The sequence below is a fragment of the Artemia franciscana genome, chromosome 21 (genome assembly GCF_032884065.1).
Source record: "Artemia franciscana chromosome 21, ASM3288406v1, whole genome shotgun sequence".
In the NCBI taxonomy this organism is placed as follows: domain Eukaryota; kingdom Metazoa; phylum Arthropoda; class Branchiopoda; order Anostraca; family Artemiidae; genus Artemia; species Artemia franciscana.
The window spans coordinates 13,109,246-13,136,701 of NC_088883.1; the positions used below are offsets into that span (position 1 = coordinate 13,109,246).

Below are 27,456 nucleotides of genomic sequence, written 5' to 3' on the forward strand. Positions count from 1 at the left end.
AACTTGTTTTTTTTATTTAATTTCTGAACATTTTTGAATTAATGCAGGTTTTGATTTTGGCTCCCCGCACATGAATAATTAAAACGAAATTTGCATATTAATTTATTTTTATGGCTAAATGGCTTTCTCATAGTTTTGATCAGACGGTTTTGAGAAAAACGGAGCGGGGCGTATGCCTAGTTACCCTCGTATTTTTTGGTTATTTAAAAAGGCAACTAGAACTTTTAATTTTTTTACGAACGCTTTTATTAGTAAAAATATACGTAACTTACGAATTAACTTATGTAACGAACTTCTGTATTCGTATGTTGGGGGTTCAACCCCCAACGTATATGAGGGGGTTCAACCCCTCGTCAATATCTCGCTCTTTACACTAAAGCTTAAATTTTGTACCAATTCCTTAAGAATGGCCCCCGGATCACATGGGCCGTAGAATAAATAGTTGAAATTAATAAAACTATTTTAGCGTAAAGAGCGAGGTATGAGGAGGAGGTGAATCCCTCATATGCGTAATAATTTCTGTTCGTTTTAAGTTTTAATGCTGCTTCTTACTTTCAGTGTAAAAACTTTTTCATATTTATTTTTTCATTATTCTTTAAAAAAAATTCTGAGAAAACCTGCACCCCCTTCATGGAAAGTTTCTTCCCCTACGACAAATTCCTCCATGGAAAGTCTTCCCCGCATAACCCCCTTCCCTCAACCCCTCCCCCAACCAAAAAAATCCCCCTGAAAGCGTCTGTAACTTCCCAATAACCATTACTATATGCAAACACTGGCCAAGGTTTGTAACTTCCAGCCCCACCAACGAGGACTGTGGGGGAGAAAGTCGTCCCGAAAGACGTAGTTATTAGGTTTTTCGACTATGCTGAATAAAATGGCTATCTCAAAATTTTGATTTGGTGACTTTGGGAAAAAATGAGCGTGGGAGGGGGCTTAGGTGCCCTCCAAGTTTTTTAGTCACTTAAAAAGGGCACTAGAACTTTTATTTTTTCCGTTAGAATGAGACCTCACACGACATTCTAGGACCACTGGGTCGATACGATAACCCCTGGAAAAAAAAAGAAGAATAAAAAAAATAAACAAGCATCCGTGACCTGTCATGTGGCAAAAAATGCAAAATTCCACATTTTTGTAGATAGGGGCTTGGAACTTCTACTGTAGGGTTCTCTGATACGCTGAATCTGATGGTGTGATTTTCGTTAAAATTCTATGACTTTTAAGGGGTGTTTCCCCCTATTTTCTAAAATAAGGCAAATTTTCTCTGGCTCGTAACTTTTGCTGGGTAAGTCGAAACTTAATGAAACTTATATATTTAAAATCATCATTGTAATGCGATTCTTTTGATGTAACTATAGCTATAAAAATTCCGTTTTTTAGAGTTTCGGTTACTATTGAGCCGGGTCGCTCCTTACTACAGTTCGTTACCACGAACTGTTTGACAGACACCCCTCTTCCATCCTAATGAATACTTAGAGGCGTATATTTTTTCAGACATAATGACCATTCTCAAAACGTTGTTCTTCAAATATCAAACTTGAATGTAAAAGGGAGTTGAAGGAGGAGAAGTTACTCTCCTTAACAATTAAGAGAGCCTCTACCAAACAGGTCGTAGAAACAGCCTGTAAGTTAAGAGCAACCGTTGCCAAAAGGAACCGAAAACCTCAAAAACGGAGTTAACGATAACGATATATTCTACAGGAAACTTATTGTCAATGCTGATGAACAAGTAGCTCATTAAAATCAATTATCAAAAAAGAAATTTACACAATTTTAGAAAGAGAAATGAAACTCTACCAAAAAGAGCCTGATCTTGACGGAAAAAATTCAATGAAATTTTGTATATACAAAAGACCTAAAGGCGCAATCTAGAAAAGTGAAAATTTATATGTATGTATATAATACATACTAGCTGTTGGGGTGGCGCTTCGCGCCACCCCAACACCTAGTTGGTGGGGGCGCTTCGCGCCCCCCCCCAAGCCCCCCCGCGCGCGTAAGTCGTTACGCGCCATAATAGTTACGCGCCATTGTAGTTGTGTCCCTATGTCCCACCTGTGAATATAGATAGATATATATATATGGTTTTAACTACGTAAAACTTGCGAATATACAACATTCTTTGCTGTCCCATTGTCTTTGCATATAAATAGATTGTCAGGTTTACCGACTCTTGAACATGCAACATATAATGGTCCATGGGAAAACAATCTGTATTCAGATCTATACCTCATGATTCTAATGATTGCCCTTGAGCTTTGTTGATGGTGATTGCTAATCGACCATTCCCTGTCCCGGTGTCCCGGTCGTCATTTACATCCCCCTGTTTCCCCCGGTGTCCCCGTTGTAGTTGTGTCCCTGTGTCCCGGTCGTCATTTATATTCCCTGTGTCCCGGGTCCCGGTCGTCATTTGTATCCCGGTGTCCCGGTCTGTATATACATTCGTTTTTTAGTTTATTTTTTCTCCTTTATTTTTTTCCTTTTTTTTTCTTTTTTAGCTTATTTAGATTTTTAGATTTTTTAGTTTTTTTTATTAGTTTTTAGTTTTTTTTTCTTTTTAGTTTTTTTGTCCCGGTCGTCATTTATATCCCCCTGTTTCCCCCGGTGTCCCCGTTGTAGTTGTGTCCCTGTGTCCCGGTCTCATTTATATTCCCTGTGTCCCGGTCGTCATTTGTATCCCGGTGTACCGGTCTGTATATACATTCGTTTTTTAGTTTTGTTTTTCTCCTTTATTTTTTTCCTTTTTTTTTCTTTTTTAGTTTATTTAGATTTTTAGATTTTTTAGTTTTTTTATTAGTTTTTAGTTTTTTTTTCTTTTTAGTTTTTTTGTAGTTTTTACCTTCTTTTTAGTTTTGTTAATTTTTTTTTTTACTTGTGTCCTGGTCGTCATTTATACTCCCTGTGTCCCGGTGCTTTGTTGATTGCTAATCGAACATTCCTTTTGTCCTGGTCGCTTTCTCTTTGAGTGTCGTCATTTATTTTTTTCTTTTTTAGTTCTTTTAGTTTTTACCTTTTTTAGTTTTTTTTAGTTTTTAGTTTTTTTAGTTTTTTACCTTTTTTTAGTTTTTTTAGTTTTTTGGTTTTTTAGCTTTTTTATTTTTTTTATTAGTTTTTAGTTTTTTTGTAGTTTTTGCCTTTTTTTTTAGTTTTTTTAATTTTTTAGCTTTTTTATTAGTTTTTAGTTTTTTTTGTAGTTTTTGCCTTTTTTTTAGTTTTTTTAGTTTTTTAGCTTTTTTATTTTTTTTATTAGTTTTTAGTTTTTTTGTAGTTTTTGCCTTTTTTTAGTTTTTTCAGTTTTGACGTCACCTGATCCAGTTTTTTCAGGTGACGTCACCTGATCCACGATCCACAGATCCACAGACAACTTATTTTTATATATATAGATAGTTTTTTCTTTTTACTTATGTCCTGGTCGTCATTTATACTCCCTGTGTCCCGGTGCTTTGTTGATTGCTAATCGAACATTCCTTTTGTCCTGGTCGCTTTCTCTTTGAGTGTCGTCATTTATTAGTTTTTTCCTTTTTTTTTTTAGTTTTTTATTGGTTTTTACCTTTATTTTAGCTTATTTTTCAGTTTTTTCCTTTTTTTTAGTTTTTTTTTATTTTTTATTTTTTTTTAGTTTTTTACCTTTTTTTAGTTTTTTTAGTTTTTTTAGTTTTTTAGCTTTTTTACTTTTTTTATTAGTTTTTAGTTTTTTTTGTAGTTTTTGCCTTTTTTTAGTTTTTTCAGTTTTTTTTTTAGTTTTTTATTGGTTTTTACCTTTATAGTTTTTTTAGTTTTTTAGCTTTTTTATTTTTTTTATTAGTTTTTAGTTTTTTTTGTAGTTTTTGCCTTTTTTTAGTTTTTTCAGTTTTGACGTCACCTGATCCAGTTTTTTCAGGTGACGTCACCTGACACATCCATCCATCCATCCACAGACAGACAACTTATTTTTATATATATAGATATACACAAAGGCTTTCTAAGTAAAAAAAACGTTTTACTTTTTTTCATGTCTTAACAAAAAAAATAAAATACACTCAAAACAAAACAAAAATCCCTTGTGATAGTTTCAAAATACGAAATAAAGATGAAATACATATGTTAGTTGTGATTTTTCTTATCAAAAAAAAATAAAATTCGTAGTGACATTTTTTTTCTTGACTTGGAATTTTCAAATAAGTGCCATGTCACGAGAAAACATAATGAAGTATTTTATGGAATCGATTCATGGTATTCATTTTATTTTCATGATGATATTCTAAATGTCGTTATTTCAATAAAAATATTTTATGCATTACTTTGTTATGAATCCATTATTTTTAGGGTACGCTAGCAAGTCAAAAAATTTAGAATGCTTATTAAAAAGTCGGAGATGTAAGAAAAGGAATTTTCAGACATAGATACTACTAGCGGGCTCAGAATTCTTTTTGGACCATACTTTAAATAAACCAGAAGTACCTTAACCGTGTGTGTTCTTATTTGTCAAAACTAAAACAAAAGTTTCTTAAATGATCAAATATTTTTAATAAGACAGATGTATCTTAACGGTGTGTATCCTGATTTGTAAAACCTAAAACCAAAGTTTCGTACATCATCATATATTTTTTAATAAAGATGATGTATCTTAACCGTGTGTGTTTTTTATTGTTTTAAAAAGTGGAGCTGTGAGAAAGAGTCAAGCTTTAGCGTAAAGAGCGAGGCGTTGAGGAGGGGACAACCCCTTTCATATACGCAATAATTTCTGTTCATTTTAAGTCTTAATGTCGCTCCTTACTTGCAGTAAAATAACCTGTTTTTTTAATTTAATTAAGACAAGGAACGGGCAATGACCATCGCTCTGCTATTTATAATATTGGCTCTAAATATTCACTTTTTCACGCAATGAACGACAAATGTGACTTCCAATCAATCGACACATGATTCGAATTCATGTATTTTGTTCATCATAAAAAGAGGGATAAGTGGTAAAACCGGTTTTAAACAGGTTTCATTCAATTATGGCAATGATCGTTTTCGAAATACATCTTTTTTTATTCAATCAGATGACAGTAAAAGAGGACCTAAGCACACACATACACCTCTCTGGGGAGAAAAAAAACACAAAGGGGAATTTCTCAGCAAAGTTATGATGGTACTTCCCACTCCAGTGGCTTCCGAAAAGTCAAGCACGCCGCTTTAAAGGGAGGGAGTAGATTCGGAAAAATGATTATTTGAAGATTAGTTAATTCGTGTCTCAAATTGTAGAACTAAGCAACAACGGCCGTATTTTTTGTTAACAGAATCATTTTTCTATTAGGGTTCCAGGTAGAAAATATGGTAAATTTTTATCAGGAGATTTTAATACCTCAATCGGTAGAAATAGGGATAGATGGTGTCCTAGCCTAGGTAAATTTGGTGTAAGAAAAGAAAAGGGCAATGACTATAGACAGCAGCAATTTGCTGAAATTGCAATCCAGTTACAACAAATGCAGTATTTGGTCAGAAAATGGCCCATAAGTTAACATGGTATTCACATGATGGTAAGACAGCTAACCTTGTTGATTATGTGATTGTAAACCGAAAACTAGCAGGATCAATACAAGATACTAGGGTATATAGGAGAGTTAATGTAGATATTAAAAATATCTAAACCATCTAAGTATCTAGGGTGAATTTAAAACTGAAATTTAAGAAGGGTAGCTATTTTCCAGGAAGACATTGTTAGACTCAAGGATGAGAACCAAAAACAAAATTTACAGGAACAGTTGAATACAAACATATAGGAAAATGGTTTCTGAAGTCGCTGATGGTGTCTTAGGGAAGAAAGTTAGAAACGCAGCTAGGAATATTAGTAAAAATGCTTCAGGTTTAATGGAAAGGAGGAAGGGCTTGTACAATAATTATTTGACTGATAGATCATATGAAAATAAAAGGGGTGTAATGAAAGTGGAGAAAACATTCAATATGAATAAAACATGTGTGAAATAGAGGTCATGGATAAAATTGCCGAAGGTTAAGAAGATGCAGCCAGACGGCATAACAGTAAAATATTATACTGCCATATTAAGAAATTCAGAGGGAGTGGTCGATCTGAACTTTCCAAGCGAAAGATAGGAACGGGGATACAATTAGTGACAAGGGAAGAGTTAAAGACAGATGGGCAGAACATTTTGAGAATGTGCTCAACCGTATGAGTTACAGGAAAAGATATAGAGAAGACTGGAAAAGTTTGTGACACTTTTGGAGATTTACCTTGTGATGAAGAATTAGTGACGGTACTAAAAGAATTAAAAATTCCCAAGTGCTGATAGTGTGGTAAAAAAGTTTCCTAAATATACTGGTTATGAGGTTGGAAATAAGTTATTGAAAATAATGAATATGATTTTTGAAAAAGAGGAAATACCTAGCGATTTTAGGAAACCTCTAATAATACTCCTCTATCAGAAAGGTCATAGGATACAGGGTGATATAGAGGCATAAGTATGGTTTCTGTAGGTAGCTATTTACTTAGTATGATGATACTTTTTAGACTTAGAGATGCTTTAGACAAAGTTTCAAGAGAAGAACAGTGTGGTTTTAGGAAGGCATATGATGTGTCATCCAAATTTTTACCCTTAGGTTAATAATTGAGAAGTGCCTAAGTCATCAAACACCATTAGTCCTCGGTTTTGCAGATTATGAGCAGGCGTTTGATTCAGCTGTTAGAAGAGCTTTAGCGAAAGTCTTATCCTTGTATTGTATATGAGACAAACACATTAAAGTGATTAGTGCTATGTACGAAAATATTGTTGCAGATAAGATAGGAAATTAGGTTAGTAGCGGATTTCGTAATAAATCAGCGAGTTAAGTAGAGTCACGTTCTATCCCATTTACATGGATCATTTTGATGGTCTTAAGGAGCAGTCGGTCTTAAGGAGCAACGTATCTTCGCAGTCGGATGAGTGAAGACCGACTGAATGGCTTCGCAGTCGTGAATGTCCACAGAGATGTTCTCATATCAGTCGATGAAATTTTAGAGAAATTTGCTATTAGCTCTGCTCGAAGGTTACGATTTAAAGTATAGATAAAGTTAATCTGTATTTTACGATTTACGTGCATTTTGCATTTATTTAGTTACTAAATAAAAAAGTGCTACTATATATCTGCTGTTTCGAAGTTTCCCCCCCCCCCGAAAAAAAATTCCTGCGTACGTGCCTGGGGGGCAGGGAGTCAATTATCACGAAACTTCAAAATTATTAAAAAATTTTAAGACCGCTCCACGCCAGTACGCTTCCCTGGAGCTGAACTCCTTAAAGAACTCATTCGCCTCAAAATTTGCCCAGTTTTCTAGGGGAATCTTAACGAAACGAGCACCCCTCCCACTGCATAGGTGGGCGTAAGACTAATCACTACTTTCAGCTCAATGATCTTTCAAAACTCTATTCTTTTTTTACTGTTTTCTCCTTTCAAGCTACGCTATCTTTGAGTTCCTTGTTGGTCAGTTTTTTTTTCAGAATTATATGATTTTGATTGAGCTCTTCATAAGATTCTACATCATCATTTGGAACATTATAATCCATCAAAATTGGCCCTGGAAGTCATTATGTCCAAGGATATATAAGATAACTCTATAATAAAAAATTCGTTTCGTTAAATAAAACGAAAATTCTAACCGAAAAATAATACCAAGGTATAAATCTTCTTTGAAGCATACATTTAAAGTCAATTTTACTGAGGCAATGACGTCGTTTCACGGCCGACCGCATGGCAAACCGCAAACATGGAAGCAATTATATCCTAAGACAATTGCACTTCAATTGTTTGTCTAATATAGTCGATTGATACGCGGTATTGCGATACAACCATATGCGGTATAATCATCAGCCCTTCTTCTGATCTTTTCCGGGGGTGGTATTCATAGTTATCTCCCAGCTCTATGCTTCACGATTGATCTATGTTATTCATTGTCCACTTTATAAACGGAGACCTAATTGTTACAGTAAATCAAATTCACTTTTGTGAACTTTCCCGAATGAAATATTTCAGATATCTATGCTCGACAACAAGATGGTAGACAACAAAAAAATGTTTTAGAGTAACTAAAAGTTGAGTCTAGAGTAATTGTAAATTCTCAACTTAATAACTAATTACGTTTGAAAAACGACAGAAGTAGAACAACCAACGACGGGCTTAGCCAAGATAATGGCGTCAGCTCAGCCATTCCCATATACCTGCGATTGGGTCCAGCACGCAAGATTGAAATACGAACGAACGCACAGTCCCAGCAACCGTGGGCGTGGAGACAAAATTATGGGTAGGCCTACATTAACACCACTTATTCAAGAAAAAGGGCAGTCTTAAAGAGGAGGATGATGGAAGCCGCCCCCTTTGTTGTTGTTATTAATGGTGACCGCTTTGGTTCAAAGAATGGATCAAAACCTAAATAAATATTCATCAACTTAGTCTTAGAATTCTTTGTTTTGTTAATTTTCTGCACTCGAGATTTAATAGTTAATAATGAACATTTGGTATGTGTTTAAGATATTCGGTTGCTAATTCAGTTTTGGTACTGCTATCTTTAGGGGAGTTACCATTTTCCACTCAGTATCGGCAGCTCGGGCCTTCGCACGGTCGTCATATTTTGAATTTGTATAGCCCCTGTTATTTCTCTGATTCCTAAATTATCAAAAAAAAAAATCGTGTCATAAGCTTGAATAGTTTGGCTGCAAACTCAACGGAAAGATCAAACAAACTTGAATGATTTTTTGTTGCTGCTGTTCGAGCTGATGAGATACATTATACCAATAAGCTTTTTTAAATCAATCCAGAAAAGTAGTCCAAGCGATGCTCGTGATTCACATAGCACTTTAAAATGGAATAATAAACTAATGATGTTAAAATTTGAGAAAAATTCTCAAACTTGAAGCGTAATAGCTTTAAAGCTATAAAATACTGACCATTAAAAAAAGCAGACACTGCTAAAAGTATAAGCAACATAATAATAACTAACTATTGAAAAAAAAAACTATTTAACTATTTAAAGAACGAATTTAAAATAAATAAGAAATATCACGTCAACTATTCAACTCAAATTAAATACTTGAATAAAAATATTTTAAGCAATTTCAGTTTTAAGGTACAAGGCTATAGGAAATTAACACCATGCCAGTTTTTTCCTACATAAAACAGAAAAAAATCGTAAAAACCTTGAGATTATGGACAAGAAGGTACGTATTCACTGCATAAATTCCTATGATATGTCCTAACCTTAGGGAGAAGAGTCACATTGTTTTTCCGATGGTGAGAGGGAGCAAAGAAACGAAAAAGCATTTTTTAGGTCACAACCATAGAATTTTAATTTGAACCAGTCACACGAGCAAGGCAATGCCCCCTCCAGTATATCGGTGTATTCATCGTGTATGGTCCTGCAACTGAAAGGCCTGGCAAATGAGTAAACTGCGCATTGATTTTTGACTGCTGAAAGACAACTAAAAAAAATAATAATTATAAAAACCTACGTGTTTGAGAGTGTGAGGTCCTCGAATACTAAATTCTTGTCTAATGATTCGTTTAAGTTAGAGAGCGTCTGGTCCTCCACTTTTTCGTTGTTACCTAATACAGGAAAACTTTCGTCAAATTCGTCAGGACTAAAGACAGCTGTTTCTGGGTCATTAGTATGCACAAACCTTAAAGGAATTGAACAATATTAGTCAACACTTTTTAAATATCTTAAAACACAAATAAAAATATGTGTAAGTTGCACTACCCTCCCTATGTGTAGGTGCGCGGACAAAGTTATGCAAGGGCCATTCAAACATATTAGAGTCTATGCCTTACTCAAATTCAGTATAGTCTCGTTTGAAGTTGTATTTCTCCATGTTCTTATGACTTCTTTCTTTACTTTTCTTTGTTCTCTTTAAAACGGTTACAAGCAGTTCCAAGAAATCCCGATTTTCTTTCTTTTCAGTTTAGTTTCGTTATCCTTGAGTCAGGCTATTCAACGTCGTCTTGTTTCTTTTTGCCGTGTCTTATTTTTATGGCACTTGGTATTAACCAAGTGACATATAGCAATCGCAAATTCTGTCGGTCCGGGTTTTGCTACTTTAGGCACTTCCAGGTAAGTTAGGACGATGAAATTTGGCAGGCGTATCAGGGACCGGACCAGATTAAATTAGAAATAGTCGTTATCCCGATTTGACCATCTGGGGGGCAGTGGGGGGCCCATTAATTCGGGAAAAATAGAAAAATTGAAGTATTTTTAACTTACGAACGGTTGTTCAGATCTCAACGAAATTTGATGTTTGGAAGGATATCGTGTCTCAGAGCTGTTATTTTAAATCCCGACCAGATCTGGCGAAATTGGGGAGGGGGGAGTTTGCAGGGGGTAGTTGGGATGGGGAAACCTAGAATCTTGGAAAACATTTAGAGTGGAGGGATCGGGATGAAACTTGGTGGAAAAAATAAGCACAAGTCCTAGATACATGATTGACATAACCGGAACGGATCCGCTCTGTTTGGGGTAGTTGGGGGGGGGGTTAATTCTGAAAAATTAGAAAAATGAGCTATTTTTAACTTACGAACGGTTGATCAGATCTCAATGAAATTTGATATTTAGAAGGATATCGTGTCTGAGAGCTCTTATTTTAAATCTCGACAAGACCTGGCGACATGGGGGGAGTTGGGAGGGGGAAACCTAAAACTTGGAAAACACTTAGAGTGGAGGGATCGGGATGAAACTTGGTGGTAAGCACAAGTCCTAGATACATGATTGACATAACCGGAACGGATCCGCTTTCTTTGGGGTAGTTGGCGGGGGAGTTAATTCTGAAAAATGAGAAAAAATGAGGTATTTTTAACTTACGAACGGGTGATCGGGTCTCAATGAAATTTGATATTTAGAAGGATATCGTGTCTCAAAGCTCTTATTTTAAGCCCGACCGGATCTGGTGGCATTGGGGGGAGTTTGGGGTGGGGGAACCTAAAATCATGGAAAACGCTTAGGTTGGAGGGATCGGGATAAAACTTGGTGGGAAAAGTAAGCAGAAGTCTTAAATACGTGATTTAAATAATTCGAACGAATCCTCTCTATTGGGGGAGGGAGATAATTCTGAAAAATTAGAAAAAATGAGGTATTTTTAACTTACGAACGGGTGATCGGATCTCAAAGAAATTTGATTAGAAGGATATCATGTCTCAGAGCTCTTATTTTAAATCCCGAACAGATCTGGTGACATTGGGGGGGGAGAGTTGGGAGGGGGAAACCTAAAAATTGGAATACACTTAGAGTGGAGGGATCGGGATGAAACTTGGCGGGAAAAATAAGCACGAGTCCTAGATACATGATTGACATAACCGGAACGGATCCGCTCTCTTTGGGGTAGTTGGGGTACCCCAATTTTAACACTTTTTCCAAGAATTCCGGTTTTCCCCTCCAACTCCCCCCAATGTCACAGGACCTGGTCGGAATTTACAATTAGAGCTTTAAAGCGCAAGACCCTTCTAAATATCAAATTTCATTAAGATCTGGTCACCCTTTCGTAAGTTAAAAATACCTCAATTTTCAACATTACCCCCCCCAACTCCACCAAAGAGAGCGGATCGGGTCCAATTATGTCAATCATGTATCTAGGACTTGTGCTAATTTTTCCCACCAGGTTTCATCCCGATCCCTCCACTCTAAGTGTTTTCCAAGTTTTAGGTTTCCCCCTCCCAACTCCCCTCATGTCGCCAGATCCGGTCGGGATTTAAAATAAGAGCTCTGAGACACGATATCCTTCTAAATATCAAATTTCATTGAGATCCGATAATCCGTCCGTAGGTTAAAAATACCTCATTTTTTCTAATTTTTCAGAATTAACCCCCCCCCCCCCAACTACCCCAAAGAGAGCGGATCCCTTCCGGTTATGTCAATCATGTATCTAGGACTTGTGCTTATTTTTCCCACCAAGTTTCATCTCGATCCATCCACTCTAAGTGTTTTCCAAGTTTTAGGTTTCCCCCTACCAACTCTCTCCCCCAATGTCACCAGATCTGTTCGGGATTTAGAATAAGAACTCTGAGACCCGATATCCTTCTATTTGTCAAATTTCCTTGAGATCCGATCACTCGTTCGTAAGCTAAAAATATCTCATTTTTTCTAATTTTTCGGAATTAACTCCCCCCCCCCACAATAGAGCGGATCCGTTCCAATTATGTAAATCACGCATCTAAGACTTCTGCTTATTTTTCCCCACCAAGTTTCATCTCGATCCCTCCAATCTAAGGGTTTTCCATGATTTTAGGTTTCCCCCCCCCCAAACTCCCCCCAATGTCGCCAGATCCGGTCGGGACTTAAAAGAAGAGCTTTGAGACACGATATCCTTCTAAATATACAATTTCATTAAGATTCGATCACCCGCTCGTAAGTTAAAAATGCCTAATTTTTTTTTATTTTTCAGAATTAACCCCCCCCCCCCCCCAACTACCCCAAAGAGAGTGGATCCGTTCCGGTTATGTCAATCATGTATTTAGGACTTGTTCTTATTTTCCCAACAAGTATCATCCCGAACCCTCCACTCTAAATGCTTTCCAAGTTTTAGTTTTCCCCCTCCCAACTCCCCCCCTATGTCACCAGATCCGGTCGGGATTTAAAATAACAGCTCTGAGATACGACAACCTTCCAAACATCAAATTTCATTAAGATCTGATCAACCGTTCGTAAGTTAAAAATACTTCATTTTTTCTATTTTTTTCGAATTAACGAGCCCTCCATCCCCCCCCCCAGATGATCAAATCGAGAAAACGACTATTTCTAATTTAATCTGGTCCGGTCCCTAATACGCCTGCCAAATTTCATCGTCCAAGCTTACCTGGAAGTGCCTAAAGTAGCAAAACCGGGACCGACAGACAGACAGACCGACAGAATTTGCGATTGCTATATGTCACTTGGTTAATACCAAGCGCCATAAAAAATTAATATATGATGTTTCAAAGTCTTATAAATAAGTAGATAATAATCATACAAAAAAGTGCCGGCCAATTGCAAAAACAGGGGAAAACCAAATTAATCAAAAACAATGCCACATTTTTCGATATTTCCCCCCGATTTTATTTATTTTGTCCACAAAAATATACTTTGAGCTAAGGTAAAAGCAAAGGTTTTATTTTGAGCAAAGGTAAAGAATTCCAAATCCTGGCGAAATATAGCTTATTTTGGACAAAATACTTTATTTTTGGAGCATCATGGGATTTATATTACCAGTACCAGAGGTATAACAAGGTTAAAAGTCATACGCAGCTTTTTAACTAGTCCACCTTTATGATATTAAATTAAAAAAAACAAGCTTTTTTAACGGAAAGTAAGGAGCGACATTAAGACTTGAAACGAACAGAAATTACTTAGTATGTGAAAGGGGCTGCTTCCTCACCAACGCCCCGCTCTTTACGTTACAGTTTGACTCTTTCTCTTAACTCTACTTTTTAAAACAGTAAAAAGCTTTAGCGTAAAGAGCGGGGCGTTGATGAGGAAGCAGCCCCTTTCACATACTAAGTAATTTCTGTTCGTTTCAAGTTTTAATGTCGCTCCTTACTTTCCGTTAAAAAAACTTGTTTTTTTATTTAATTTCTGAACGTTTTTTAATCAATGCATGTTTTGATTTTGGCTCTCCGCAGATGAATAATTAAAACGAAATTTGCATATTTATTTTTTTTGGCTAAATGGCTTTCTCATATTTGTGATCGAATGATTTTCAGGAAAAAAGGAGCGGGGGAGGAGGCCTAGTTAACCTCCGGTTTTTTGGCTACTTCGAAAAGCAACTAGAACTTTAAATTTTTTACGACTGTTTTTATTAGTAAAAGATATGCTTAACTGATAAATTAGCTTACGTAACAAACTTCTGTATTCTCGTGTTATTATTACGTATATGAGGGGGTTCACCCCCTCGTCAGTACCTCGCTCTTTACACTAAAGCTTAACTTTTTCCCCAATTTCTTCAGAATGACCCCTGAATCACAAAAGTCGTAGAATAAATAGTTGAAATTACTAAAAATACTATAGAGTAAAGAGCGAGGTGTTAGGAGGAGGTGAGCCCACCATATGCGTAATAATTTCTGTTCGTTTTAAGTGGTTTTAATTCTGCTCCTTACTTTCAGTTGAAAAAACTTTTTCATATTTATTTTTTCATTTTTTTTTTTTTAAATAATGCTAGAAAATCCTGCGCTCCCTTCATGGAAATTTTTTTATTCCTTGATGGAAAGTTCCCCTAACATTTCCCCCTCTTTTCAACCTCCCCCCCCCAACCCAAAATCCCCCTGAAAACGTCTGTACACTTCCAAATAACCATTACTATATGTAAGCACTGGTCAAAATTTGCAACTTGTAGCCCCTCCCACGGGGACTGTGGGGGAGTAAGTCGTCCCCTAAGACATAGTTATAAGGTTTTTCGACTATGCTGAATAAAATGGCTATCTCAAAATTTTTATTCAGTGACGTTGGGAAAATAATTAGCGTGGGAGGGGGGCCTAGGTGCCCTCCAATTTTTTGGTCACTGAAAAAAGGGCACTAGAACTTTTCATTTCCCTTAGAATGAGCCCTCTCACAAGATTCTAGGACCACTGGATCGATACGATCACCCCTGGAAAAAAAAACAAAAAAAACGAACAAACAAACACGCATCCGTGTTCTGTCTTCTGGTAAAAAATACAAAATTCCACATTTTTGTAGATAGGAGCTTGAAACTTCTACAATAGGGTTCTCTGATGCACTGAATCTGATGGTGTGATTTTCGTTAAGATTCTATGACTTTTAGGGGGTGTTTCCCTTATTTTTGAAAATACGGCAAATTTGCTCAGGGTCGTAACTTTTGATGGGTAAGTCTTAACTTAATGAAACTTATATATTTAAAATCAGCATTAAAATGCGATTCTTTTGATGTAACTATTGTTATAAAAATTCCGTTTTTTAGAGTTTTTGTTACTACTGAGCCAGGTCGCTCCTTTTGAAACTCCTTTACAAGTTATCTTAGGACTAATACGTTTATGGTCATGTGCATATTTTTCAAGGTTTCTTCTAGTTCAGGTCTTTTCTGGGTCCCTTGAAGGGAGCTACGTGGGAGGATCTTTCCATGGAGGAATTTATCATGGAGGAAGATAATTTCCATGAAGGAGACGCTGGATTTTCCAGCATTATTTGAAAAAAATGAGAAATTAAATTTTTAATTTTTTTTTCAACTGAAAGTATGGAACAACATTAGAACTTAAAACGAACAGAAATTATTATCTATGTGAGGGAGTACGTCCCCTCCTCAATACCCTGTTCTTTATGCTAAAGTATTTTAGTAATTTCTAAAGAGCTATTTGTTCTAATTAAACGGCCTTTGTGAATCAGGGGGTCACTCTTAAAGAATTGGAACAAAATTCGAACTTTAGTGTAAAGAGCGAGGGGACGAATATGAAGGCTCGCCCCTCATATTCGTAATCTATGTATATATATAAAAATAAGTTGTCTGTGTCTGTGTGTGTCGAGTGACGTCATGTTTGTGTGTCGACTGACGTCATGTTTGTCGACTGACGTCATTATAAGGATTGAGCTGTATGCGTCATGAAGTTGTTTGTCGACTGACGTCATATTTGTCAACTGATGAAATTACATACTGGGACACAAATGACGACCGGGACACAGGGAATATAAATGACGACCGGGAACCTCAAAGAGTAATTACAGACTGGGACACCCGGACACAAATCACGACCGGGACACAGGGAATATAAATGACGACCGGGACACAGGGACACAACTACAACGGGGACGCAGGGGGCACAGGCGGGATATATAAATGACGACCGGGAAACAGGGATTGTTCGAATAGAAATTACAGACCGGGACACCGGGACACAAATGACGACCGGGACACCGGGACACAGGGAATATAAATGACGACCGGGACACTCAAAGAGAAATTACAAACTGGGACACCGGGACACAAATGACGACCGGGACACAGGGAATATAAATGACGACCGGGACACAGGGACACATCATTAGAATAATGAGGCATAGATCTGAATACGGATTGTTTTTCCCATGGACAATTATATGTTGCATGTTCAAGAGTCAGTAAACCTGACAATTTATTTATATGCACAGACAATGGGACAGCGAAGAATGTTGTATATTCGCATGTTTTACGTAGTTAAAAACATATATATATATATATATATATATATATATATATATATATATATATATATATATATATATATATATATATATATATATATATATATATATATATATATATATATATATATATATATATATATATATATATATATATATATATATATATATATATATATATATCTATTCACAGGTGGGACACAGGGACACAACTATAATAGGGCGTAACTAATATGGCACGTAACGACTTACGCGCGCGGGGGGGCTTGGGGGGGGGGGTGGGCACGAAGCGCCCCACCAACTAGGTGTTGGGTGGCGCGAAGCGCCACCCCAACAGCTAGTAACAATATACGAATATAGAAGTTCGTTACGTAATTTAATTTGTAAGTTACGTATATTTATTACTAATAAAAACGTTCGTAAATAAAATTAAAAGGTCTAGTGGTCTTTTTAAGTAACCAAAAAAATTGGAGGGCAACTAGGCCCCCTCCCCTGCCCTTTTTCTCAAAATCGTCCGATCAAAACTTTAAGAAAGCCATTTAGCCAAAAAAGAAAAATTAATATGCAAATTTAGTTCCATTCATTCATGTACCGTGACCCAAAATCAAAACCAGCATTAATCCAAAAACGTTCAGAAATTAAATATAAAAAAACATTTTTTTAAACTGAAAATAAGGAGCGACATTAAAACTCGGAACGATGAGAAATTATTCCATACATGAAAGGGGCTTTCCAATCCTCAACACCCCGCTCTTCACGCTAAATTTTGACTCTTTCTCACAACTCTACTTTTAAAACAATAAAAAAAATCAATACTTTCAGTTTAAAACACTTGTTTTTTTTTTATTTAGTACATAAAAGATGCTATTAGGCGGCAGGAAAGACTGACTAGAGTAAGCACACAGTACGTTTAAAACTGTAAGATATTGTACGCTAGTTTTTTTTTTATGGAAATCCCTTTGTTCACAAGATCTTGCATTATCTTTTGTTGTTATGGCCTGGTGGCTTCTTTGGTAATAAATATCATATCATACGCTTGCCTGTACAAAGGGGGCATCCCCAGGAGCAATATTTTTCCTACGAATCTTCCCTAACAAATGACTCGGACAATCATTGTAGCACTTCAGGCCCCTCTTAAAAAAAACTAAGGATTCATTTTTCCCGGGGCAATATCCAGTTTTTAAGCGTTGTTATTGAAAGTTAAACACGAGGGTAAAAGCCAGGGGCTGTTGGGGCAAGAGCCTCCCCCCCTCACATTTAAATAACACCGGATATGATATAGGCTAAAGAACGAACCAAAATTCCATATTAATAAAAGTTTTCAACTGAAAGTAAAGTTTAACTTTAAAACTTAAAACAGACACAGATTATCCTGTATATAAGGGGGTCTGCCACCCCGTCAACCACACACCCCTCTTAACACTTTTTTCAAGGCTTCGATAATGAAACGGTTTATTTATTCACATTAGCTTTAAACAATACAGTAGTGGTTCCCAACCAATTTCGAGGCATGTCCTACTAGGCATTGTTAAAATCCTGATGCCCCCCTCGGGATAATTAAATTTTGTTATCAAAATGTTAAATGTATTCACCTGAAGGAAGCTTAAAAGGCCATTAAAGTCAAAATAAAAAATATAAAAAAACAAAAATTACATCTGCTTTCTTATTTGTTAACATGAGAAATTCATCCACCACACTATACAATTTTCGTAATCAAAAGTGATGATTATTGAACAGGTTCGTGCGTATGGTAGAAACTTTCGTATCCCTGTCTTCTTTTCCGCGAAGAATTTTTAAAAATGTTCCTACAATTCTTGTCTTCTATATAATTTAACTGTTTTGTTTGCTTTTATGAGCAATGAAAGAGTTAATTGAGCAATTAAACTGACAAGAAATATTTCAATAAAAAACCTACTATAAACTACCAAGACAGACAAAATGAATAAAAGAAGAAAACAAAATAATATATATTTTTTTTTATTTTTTGAATTAAAATAAAGATGCCATCAAGCCATTGGAGACAAAGCCAAGATAGATAGTCTGAGAGGCAGAGCTGGCATAAGCCTTTTTCATAATTGCACAAAAATGATGTAATTTCCACTTGTTGATGGATAGTCTATAATCTATGAACAAAATTGTAATATAAAGTTAAACATTATAACGCTTAATTCGCCAAATTAAATTCATAAACAAACTACAGGTATCCCTGTTATACTATCCAATATTTAAATCAAAAGGGGAATCACAATAAAAGCAACTCAGATCAAACAGTTCGTGGTAACGAATTGTAAGTAAGGAGCGACTCGGCTCGATAGTAACCGAAACTCTGAAGGTGGAATTTTGATATCAATAGATACGTCAAAATAATCAGCTCATTATGCTGGTTCCAATATATAAGACTATCGAAGCTTAGACATAAGAATATCGAAGCTTAGATCCTACCTAGGACCTAAATACAACGGATATTCAAATAATATGAGTTGTACTATTTCTTCAATATCACAAACGGTACTTTTTTGATATACCCCCTGCATCCCAAGAAATGAAGTTAGGTTAATACTAATATACCTAAGTATGATAAAAATAAAATACTTTAGAAACAAATTTGGGCTATATATTTGCATGTTAGGGGGAGGGGGTTTAAGTACAGTTGGGTCTGCATGCACAATGTGTTAGCCACAGTAATTCTGTTATTATGAAGTAAGAATTGCTTTCTGACTTCAGACTGCCCAAGTACTTTACCCCCGCCCCCCATCCCTAATGTGCAAATATATAGCCCACATTATATTATGATATTAGCCCAAATTATATATTTCCCATCTATTCTGTCAATTCTTTTTGTCTTTTCTTGCGCTTAGTTGAAAGAGAACTGGCGAAAGAAAGCGGTTTACAGCACGTCAATCCATGAACAATTCGAGATGCATGGGGTATATCATACAACTACCTTACAAACAATTAGGAGATTGTAATTTTGATATTTTGAAGAAAAATTAACTTTAGCAGCAATGACCAGTAACAATTCATACTCCGTATAGGCGGTTTTTGAAAATTTATCGAATTTGAGTAATGTAGCCCGTAGGAGCTAGTGAAGAGGTGAAAAAAAATTACGAGAGTCGTTTATTCGGAGTTTTAAGATACAAATCGAAAAAGTCTAGTCTTCCCGATTTAAAATTGTGAGGATGCCACAAGACACCCTTGGTTACCAGTCATCCTAGGCAAAAAAACACATTAGACACAGAAGATATATTTTGAATAAGTTATGGTATGAAGGTACAACGCTATTTAGAAAACCAGTATAGACATTTTGAATCGGTATAAATCAAAAGACAGACACCTAGGAATTATTCAGACGACTTAATTCTGATACAAACTCAAACCCTTTCCAAGTAAATCTTACATAACAGGAGATTTATGTTGCTTCAAAATATTTTTCGGGCATTGATTCCAAGCAGTTACCATACGGCAAAAAAAAATATTCCTTTTTGTTCCTTTTTTTAATAATACGTTTGACGGCATTGTGGACGTCAAGAATGCCCAATATTCTGCTAGTCGCAAGTCACTAACACAATTTAATCATAAGATTTTATGGATCATTGACCATTCGTTTGATGGAGTAAGCAGATATTTGGGGTATAATGATCCTTATAGCCAAAACAGCCCCATAAAACATCTTGATCGCTGAAAGGGAGTTGGCAACCCTGAATGCAGCGCTTGGCCCTAGTAGGTACCGCAAGGTGCTCGCTCCAGGTTCTTTTGATGATTACCTGAATCTTTCCTGAAGAAGGTTTCAAGGTCATTTTCCGTTGCTGTTGTCTCCATGACTGCTACTTAGAATATAACTAAATCCCATGATTCTCCAATATTCAAAAATAAATATATACGTAGCCTACTTTTAAAAAAAGACACAGTTTTCCCAAGATACGTACTGAAATTTTAAGATTTTACGGAAAAATCACAAGAAGGGGCCCCCCACAGAATTCTTGTTTTAGTACAGATTAAACTACCCATACAGCAAGACTACACCCGGTAATCATATTAAAGCATATTAACGGCTAGTAAATACCCGCAATAACAAATGCAGAGAATGGAAATATGAGAAGACTAATATTACCTAACAAACACACAAAAATACAGAAAAAAGATGCGAATAGCAAGAAAAAGAAGCTAAGACATACCTGCAAGTTTCTCCGTAATAACAAGTCCCTAGCTTGAAATACTTGCAAATCATAGTGGCGGGCACAATTTGGGATGGTTCAGTGTCAGCAGTGTAGCCCTCAACATGTAAAAATTTGCAATGATCTCCATATCTACATGTGCCCATAGGATAATATCTAAAACAAATAAAAAATACATTAAAAGATGATGTTATGGAAGGAAATTGTTAATATATTTTGGGGAATTTTGGATTCTCCAAAATTTTCCAAAATATTTCTATTCCAAAAAAAATATTTTTGGATTCTCCAAAATATATTTTGGAAAATCATAGTGGCGGGCACAATTTGGGATGGTTCAGTGTCAGCAGTGTAGCCCTCAACATGTAAAAATTTGCAATGATCTCCATATCTACATGTGCCCATAGGATAATATCTAAAACAAATAAAAAAATACATTAAAAGATGATGTTATGGAAGGAAATTGTTAATATATTTTGGAGAATTTAAACTGACATTAAAATCAGAAGCACAGGACTGTTATTTTCGACAGTAGACGTGTTAGACTCCTCGAGGATAACGACTGTCTATGACCCTTCTCAAGTCTCTTTGAAATCAGAGACTCAAGAAGGGTAGCAAGTCTCTTAAATCTCTCGTAAACTGTTGTTTATTTTAATCTCTTTGTTTTGAATACCATACCCAAGGATTACGGAAGGCTACCGGCCCTTTAAACTCCCATCTTTACTTCAAAGTTTAACCTTCGCAAGACAATGCTTCGAGAAAAAGAGCTCACTTAGTGAATTAACCTTTCCAAATAAAGTATTATTTTCCAAAATAAACTTTCGTCTTCGCAACAAGAGGGGGGTCTTCGCCCCCTTCAGCAGCTATACTACCCACTTCATATTATGGTCATCCACAAATATATTCTTCCTGATTCTTCAGGCGAGTCCGCTCTCTCTCCGCCCAAAATTGTGGAAAAAATACTATAAAGGACTAATTCAGCAAAATTACTATTCATCGGAAATTTTGACTAAATACTTCAATTTTGTCTTATATTTATGACCTAAATAAGAACGACTGCTGAAAAACAAGAGTCACCGAAATGGAACAACAAATTTTTAAAGCACTATAGAGTTGTAGCGTAACGAGCGAAGTGTCGAGGAGTGGACAGCCTCCTTCATAGAGGTTACCAACCCCCCAAAGTTTTCAATATTTTCAAAATGGCAACCCCAATGTTTTCAATATTCTCAAAATGGCAATCCCAATGTTTTCAATATTTTCAAAATAGCAATCCCAATGTTTTCAATATTTTCAAAATGGCTATCTAAAATATTTTATCGTCTGCAATAGGGGGGAAAGGGCATGGGGGCTATTTGCCCTCTTATCTTTTTTGAATCATAAAATGGAACTAGAACTTTCAATTTCTAATCAAATGAGCGCTCTCCGAAGATTATACGACTACTCCTTCCATAAAAACCTTATATGTGCCCTGGGCGAAGCTTGAAACACTTGCCCCCGGCTCTGGGGGGGGTGTCCACCCAAAGTTTTTGTTATCTGAACTTCGAACTATTTTGAACAAAAAGGCCGACTTTTACAAATAAAAGTAAAGCTTTCAAATTCCAATAAATGAGCCCCCTCCAAATTTTATCCGACCATCCCTTCGGATCGGAGTGATCAGAGGGCAAATAGATCCCCCCGCAACCTCTTTTCCCCAAATGCATCCGATCTAACTTTTGAGATAGCCATTTTGTTCAAAACAGTTCGAAGATAATATAACAATTCCTTCAATGTTGACACAATCCCATGAACTCGGGAAAGGGTTGTAAGTTATGCCCCAGGGCATATCAGGTTTTTACGGATTAGAAATTGAAAACCCCCATGATCACATGTTGTCCTCTGATCATTTTTGGCTCTTAAAATGGGGAACTAGATCTTTAAATTTCCAATCAAATGAGCCACCTTCAAAGTTTAGTCTACCATCCCCTTTTATAAAACCTAAAATGCCCCTAGGGAATAAATTACTAACATTGACCCTAGGCTTAGCGGGGCTGTGTCAATCCCGGAGCATTGTTATGTGATACATGGATTATTTTAAACAAAATGCATCTCAAATTTCGATAAAATTCGTTTTGCGAAAAAGGGCGTGGGGGAGGGAGGCTAGTTGCCCCCCTCCTCCCGATCACTTTTGACTCTTAAAACTGGAACTAAAACTTTCCAGTTCCAATCACATGAGCCACCTCCAAAGTTTATACGACCACCCCTTCATGAAAACCTTATATGCCCCCGGGAGAAAACTTACAACAAGTGCTCCAGGGCTCCTTGGGGTTGTGTCGACCCCCAGATATTTGTTATATTATCTTTAAACTATTTTGAACAAAGCGACTATCTCAAAACTTTTATCGTCTGCACTTGAGAAAAGGGCCTGGGAGGAGGAGAGACAAGTTAACCTCCAATCACTTTTGACTCTTAAAAAGGGCACTAGAACGTCCTATTTCCAATCAAATGAGCCCCCTACGAAGTTTATACTACCATTCCTTTCATATGAAGTGCCTCTGGGGAAAAATAACAACAATAAAACATTGAAGTCTTATTGCCTTTACTATAGCCAACATCATAGCGTTGCCCCTGATTCTTTTTTTTCCAGAGGTACTTTGATCTGGAAGAGGTGGTCGTATAAACTTCGAAGGGGCTCATTTTCTTTGAAAAACTTCTTTTCGGTTTTTTTTTTTAATTAATGGAAAGAAAGACGAATGGGCTAGTGGAATTAATGAAAGAATGGAATCAATGAAAGAATGTGGAAAGAAAGTTAATGAAAGAAAGTGGAATTAATGAAAGAATGGAATCAATGAAAGAAGATCAGTTTCAGTTGGTAAAAAAAAAATACATTAATTTAGTTGCAATATCATTCAAATAAGTCGTAAAAATGACCAGCCAGTCCATAAAATCGATTGCCCCCCCCTAAAAAATTGGGCTAATGACACCTCAGTTCGGTACGAGACCAAATCCACAGGAAGTAATTACTCGTACTTCTGCGTCCCAGCCTATCATCTCTGTGTACTCCCATCATAAGGCAGCCTTCTACAGTTGCAACTAATTCCATAGTTTCGATTTATTTTACCCTGCTATGATAACTCAAACCCCCCCCCCCAAAAAAAAAATACAAAAAAAGAAATAAAAATAAATAAAATTGTAATATTTAGTACAGTAAGATATTCTACACCACATATTCTGCCTATGTTTTGGATTATAAGTATAAGAATATTCCAAAATTCCTTAGATTTTTTCATTATTTTTATTTATCATACTTTTTCTTTGCCTGCTTAGTTTTGCATGTAGGGGAATTTTCTGTGGGGTGAATTTTCCGTGGGGTGGACTTTCCAGGGGAATTTCTACAGAGGGAGGGGGAATTAACCTAGCACCTATAAGGACGAGTCCTGTGGAAGCTAGCAGGTGATGATAGTAACTCCGCCTGTCAGGCCAATCCCAAACTGTGCACAACAGCTTGTTGCACTAAACTTTTTTTTGACAGATGACTTGAAAGCTTGAAAGCTAGAAAATAAAACTGTTGTCTGGCAAAAGAAATTCCGAAGACCAACAATACAAGGAGAAAAGAATTTTTGGCACAGCCTGGCGTAGGTCTACTTCCTGTTGAGTTGCAATAGTGGCCTTGAGTTCTAGAGGAGATGTCAGGCTTAATTTGGGACGGTATCTGGTCAAAAACAGCTAGAAAGGCATCATCACATCCTTTCACAATTCTAATTCAAAGGATTATAACAGCCTACTCAACTGAATTCTATGTGTATGATCGGGTTCAGATAAATAGATAATAATTCCTGAATTTAGGTCACACTATACTTGAGAACTATCAAACAGTTCGTGGTAACGAACTGAAGTAAGGAGCGGCCCGGCTCAATAGTAACTGAGACTCTAAAAAACGGAATTTTGATACCATTATATACATCAAAAGAATCGAATTTTTATATTGATTTCAAATATACAAGTTTCATCAAATTTAGTTTTACCCATCAAAAGTTACGAGCCTGAGAAAATTTGCCTTATTTTCGAAAAAAGGAGGAAACATCCCCTGAAGGTCATAGGATCTTAATGAAAATCACGTCATGAGATTCAGCGTATCATAGAACCACACTGAAGAGGTTTCAAGCTCCTATCTGCAAAAATGTGGAATTTTGTATTTTTTGCAAGAAGAAAGATCACGGATGCGTGTTTATTTGTTTGTTTTTTTCCCAGTGGTGATCGTGTCGACCCAGTGGTGCTAGAATGTCATGAGAGGGCTGATTTTAACAGAAATTAAAAGTTGTAGCGTCCTTTTTAAGTGACCATAAAAATTTCAGGGAAACTAGGCCCCCTCCCGCGCTCATTTTTTCCCAAAGCCACTGGATCAAAATTTTGATATTGCCATTTTGTTCAGCATAGTCGAAAAAACTAATAACTATGTCTTCGTGGGCGACTTGCTCCTCCACAGTCCCCGGGGGGAGGGGCTGCAAGTTATGAAGTTTGCCCAATGTTTACACAGAAGTATTGGTCATTGCGAAGTATACTGAGAGGAAGTTTCAGGAGGATTTTCTTCTGGTTGTAGGGGGGTCGGGGCGGGGGTTACGTGAGAGGATCTTTCTATGGAGGAATACATCACGGGGGAAGAGAATTTCCATGAAGAAGGTGCTGGATTTTCCAGTGTTTTTAAACAATCAGAAATTAAATACAAAACATGTTTTTCAACTTAAAGTAAGGAGCAACATTAAAACTTAAAACGAACGAAAATTATTAAGCATATGAGGGGGTTCATCCCCTCCTCAATAACTAGCTCTTTACGCTAAAGTATTTTTAGTAATTTCAAAAGAGTTATTTATTCTAATTAAACGGCCTTTGTGATTCAGGGGTCATTCTTAAAGAATTTGAACAAAATTCGAAACTTTAGGTAAAGAGCGAGATATTGACGAGGGGGCGAACCTCCTCATATACGCAATAAAAATGTATCAAAACTTTGAGAAAGCCATTTAGCCAAAAAAGTAAAATTAACATGCATATTTCGTTTTAATTATTTATGTATAATGAGCCAAAATCAATTCAAAAACGTTCAGAAATTAAATTTAAAAGACAACAAGTTTATTCAGTTGAAAGTAAGGAGCAACATTAAAACTTAAAGCGAACAGAAATCATTACATATTTGAGGGGGTTCGTCCCCTCCTCAATACCTCGCTCTTTACGCTAAAGTATTTTTAGTTTCAAAAGAGCTAACTATTCTAATTAAACCGCCTTAGTGATTCAGGGGTCATTCTTAAAGAATTGGACCAAAATTCAAACATTAGTGTAAAGAGCGAGGAATTCATGAGGGGGCAAACCAACAATATACGCAATAAAATACACGAATATAGAAGTTCGTTACGTAAGTTAATTTGTAAGTTACGTATATCTATTATTAACAAAAAGTTAATTTGTAAGTTACGTATATCTATTATTAACAAAAACTTTCGTAAACAAAATTAAAAGTTCTAGTAGCTTTTTAAGTAACAAAAAAATGGAGGGCAACTAGACCCCCTGCTCACCCCTTTTTTCCGAAATTCATCCCTTCAAAACTTTGAGAAATCCATTTAGCCAAAACAAAAATCAATATACAAATTTTGTTTTAATTATTCATGTGCGGAGAGCCAAAATCAAAACTTGCATTAATTCAAAAACGTTCAGAAATTAATTTTTAAAAAAACAAATTTTATTTTACTGAAAGTGAGAAACAACATCAAAACTTGAAAAAAAAAACAGAGATTATTTCGTATATGGAAGGGGTTGTCCTCTCCTCAACGCCTCGCTCTTTACACTAAAGTTTTTTATTGTTTTAAAAAGTAGAGTTGTGACAAAGAGTCAAACTTTAGTGTAAAGAGCGGGGCGTTGAGAAGGGGACAGTCCCTTTTTGTAAACAGAACAATTTCTGTTCGTTTTAAGTTTTAATGTCACTCCTTACTTTCAGTGAAAAAGACTTGTAATATCTTTTTATAATCGAGATTCTTATCAACAACTGAACAGATACTCAGTGATGCTCATTGCCTGATGTTAACTTGGGTACTTACAATGGGGCGGGAAGGGTCTCATACTCTGAAAAATCGGATTTTTCTTTGTCCCCATAATTTGCGTTTTTTTTTACTTTTTAAGATTAGGTTCCTGTCCCCTCATCCCAAATAAATTCAATAATATGTCCATTGCATTGCTACCTGCTACTATATTAGTATCCCATATTATTATAGATATTGTCTATATATTATCTGTATACTAGCTGTTGGGGTGGCGCTTCTCACCACCCTAACACCTAGTTGGTGGGGGCGCTTCGCGCCCCCCCCCCCCCGCGCGCTTAAGTCGTTACGCGCCATTGTAGTTGTGTTCCTGTGTCCCACCTGTGAATATAGATAGATATATATATATGTTTTTAACTACGTAAAACTTGCGAATATACAACATTCTTCGCTGTCCCATTGTCTGTGCATATAAATAGTTTGTCAGGTTTACCGACTCTTGAACATGCAACATATAATTGTCCATGGGAAAAACAATCCGTATTCAGATCTATACCTCATTATTCTAATGATTGCCCTTGAGCTTTGTTGATGGTGATTGCTAATCGAACATTCCCTGTGTCCCCATCGTCATTTATATACCCCCCTGTGCCCCCGGCGTCCCCGTTGTAGTTGTGTCCCTGTGTCAGATTATAGATTATACTGCAAAAAAATAAGACATTACCACAAGTACATTTCCAATTCACATTCTCCAACTCAAGGAGTCTGATAGGCACTATACTATGGTAACTAAGCTTCATGTTGACAATTTATTCAGTTCATCCCTATACCTAAAGCTTTACCTGAAGCAGAAAGGATGGTGCAACTGTTACTGACTTTATCAGCTGCATAATCTGACACAATGTTCAACCAAAGAGCTATAAAGAACGAAGGACAAGGAATAAAGGAATAAATTGTGATATCTGTAGAAAAGTCAGATGGATGAGAAAGATGTTGTTACTATTTCTTAAAAATTGGTTGGCTTTGGAGAAACTACACTGTTAAAAATCTAAGAGCTGTTATATTTAAGTTGTAAAATAAGAGACTTAGAAAACAAATATTGAATAACCAAGGAAATCAAATGCAAATGTGATGGATTAACTGTGTAATATAAAACCAAAGATGAGCATAATTTAAGTTCTGAGCTCACAAA

General features: G+C 36.2%; 1 protein-coding gene across 1 annotated transcript in view; it reads right to left on the reverse strand.

Annotated features, from left to right (window-relative positions):
• LOC136040826 (probable E3 ubiquitin-protein ligase makorin-1) overlaps positions 1-20,448 on the reverse strand; it is a 236,682-nt gene extending 216,234 nt beyond the window's left edge. The window contains exons 1-2 of the mRNA XM_065725160.1: positions 20,266-20,448; positions 9,453-9,620 (exon numbers count right to left, since the gene is read on the reverse strand). Of these exons, the coding sequence (XP_065581232.1) occupies positions 9,453-9,620; positions 20,266-20,411 (314 nt within the window). The 5' untranslated portion in view covers positions 20,412-20,448. The remainder of the gene's footprint in view (positions 1-9,452; positions 9,621-20,265) is intronic.
• Between the last annotated feature and the right edge of the window lie 7,008 nt (positions 20,449-27,456).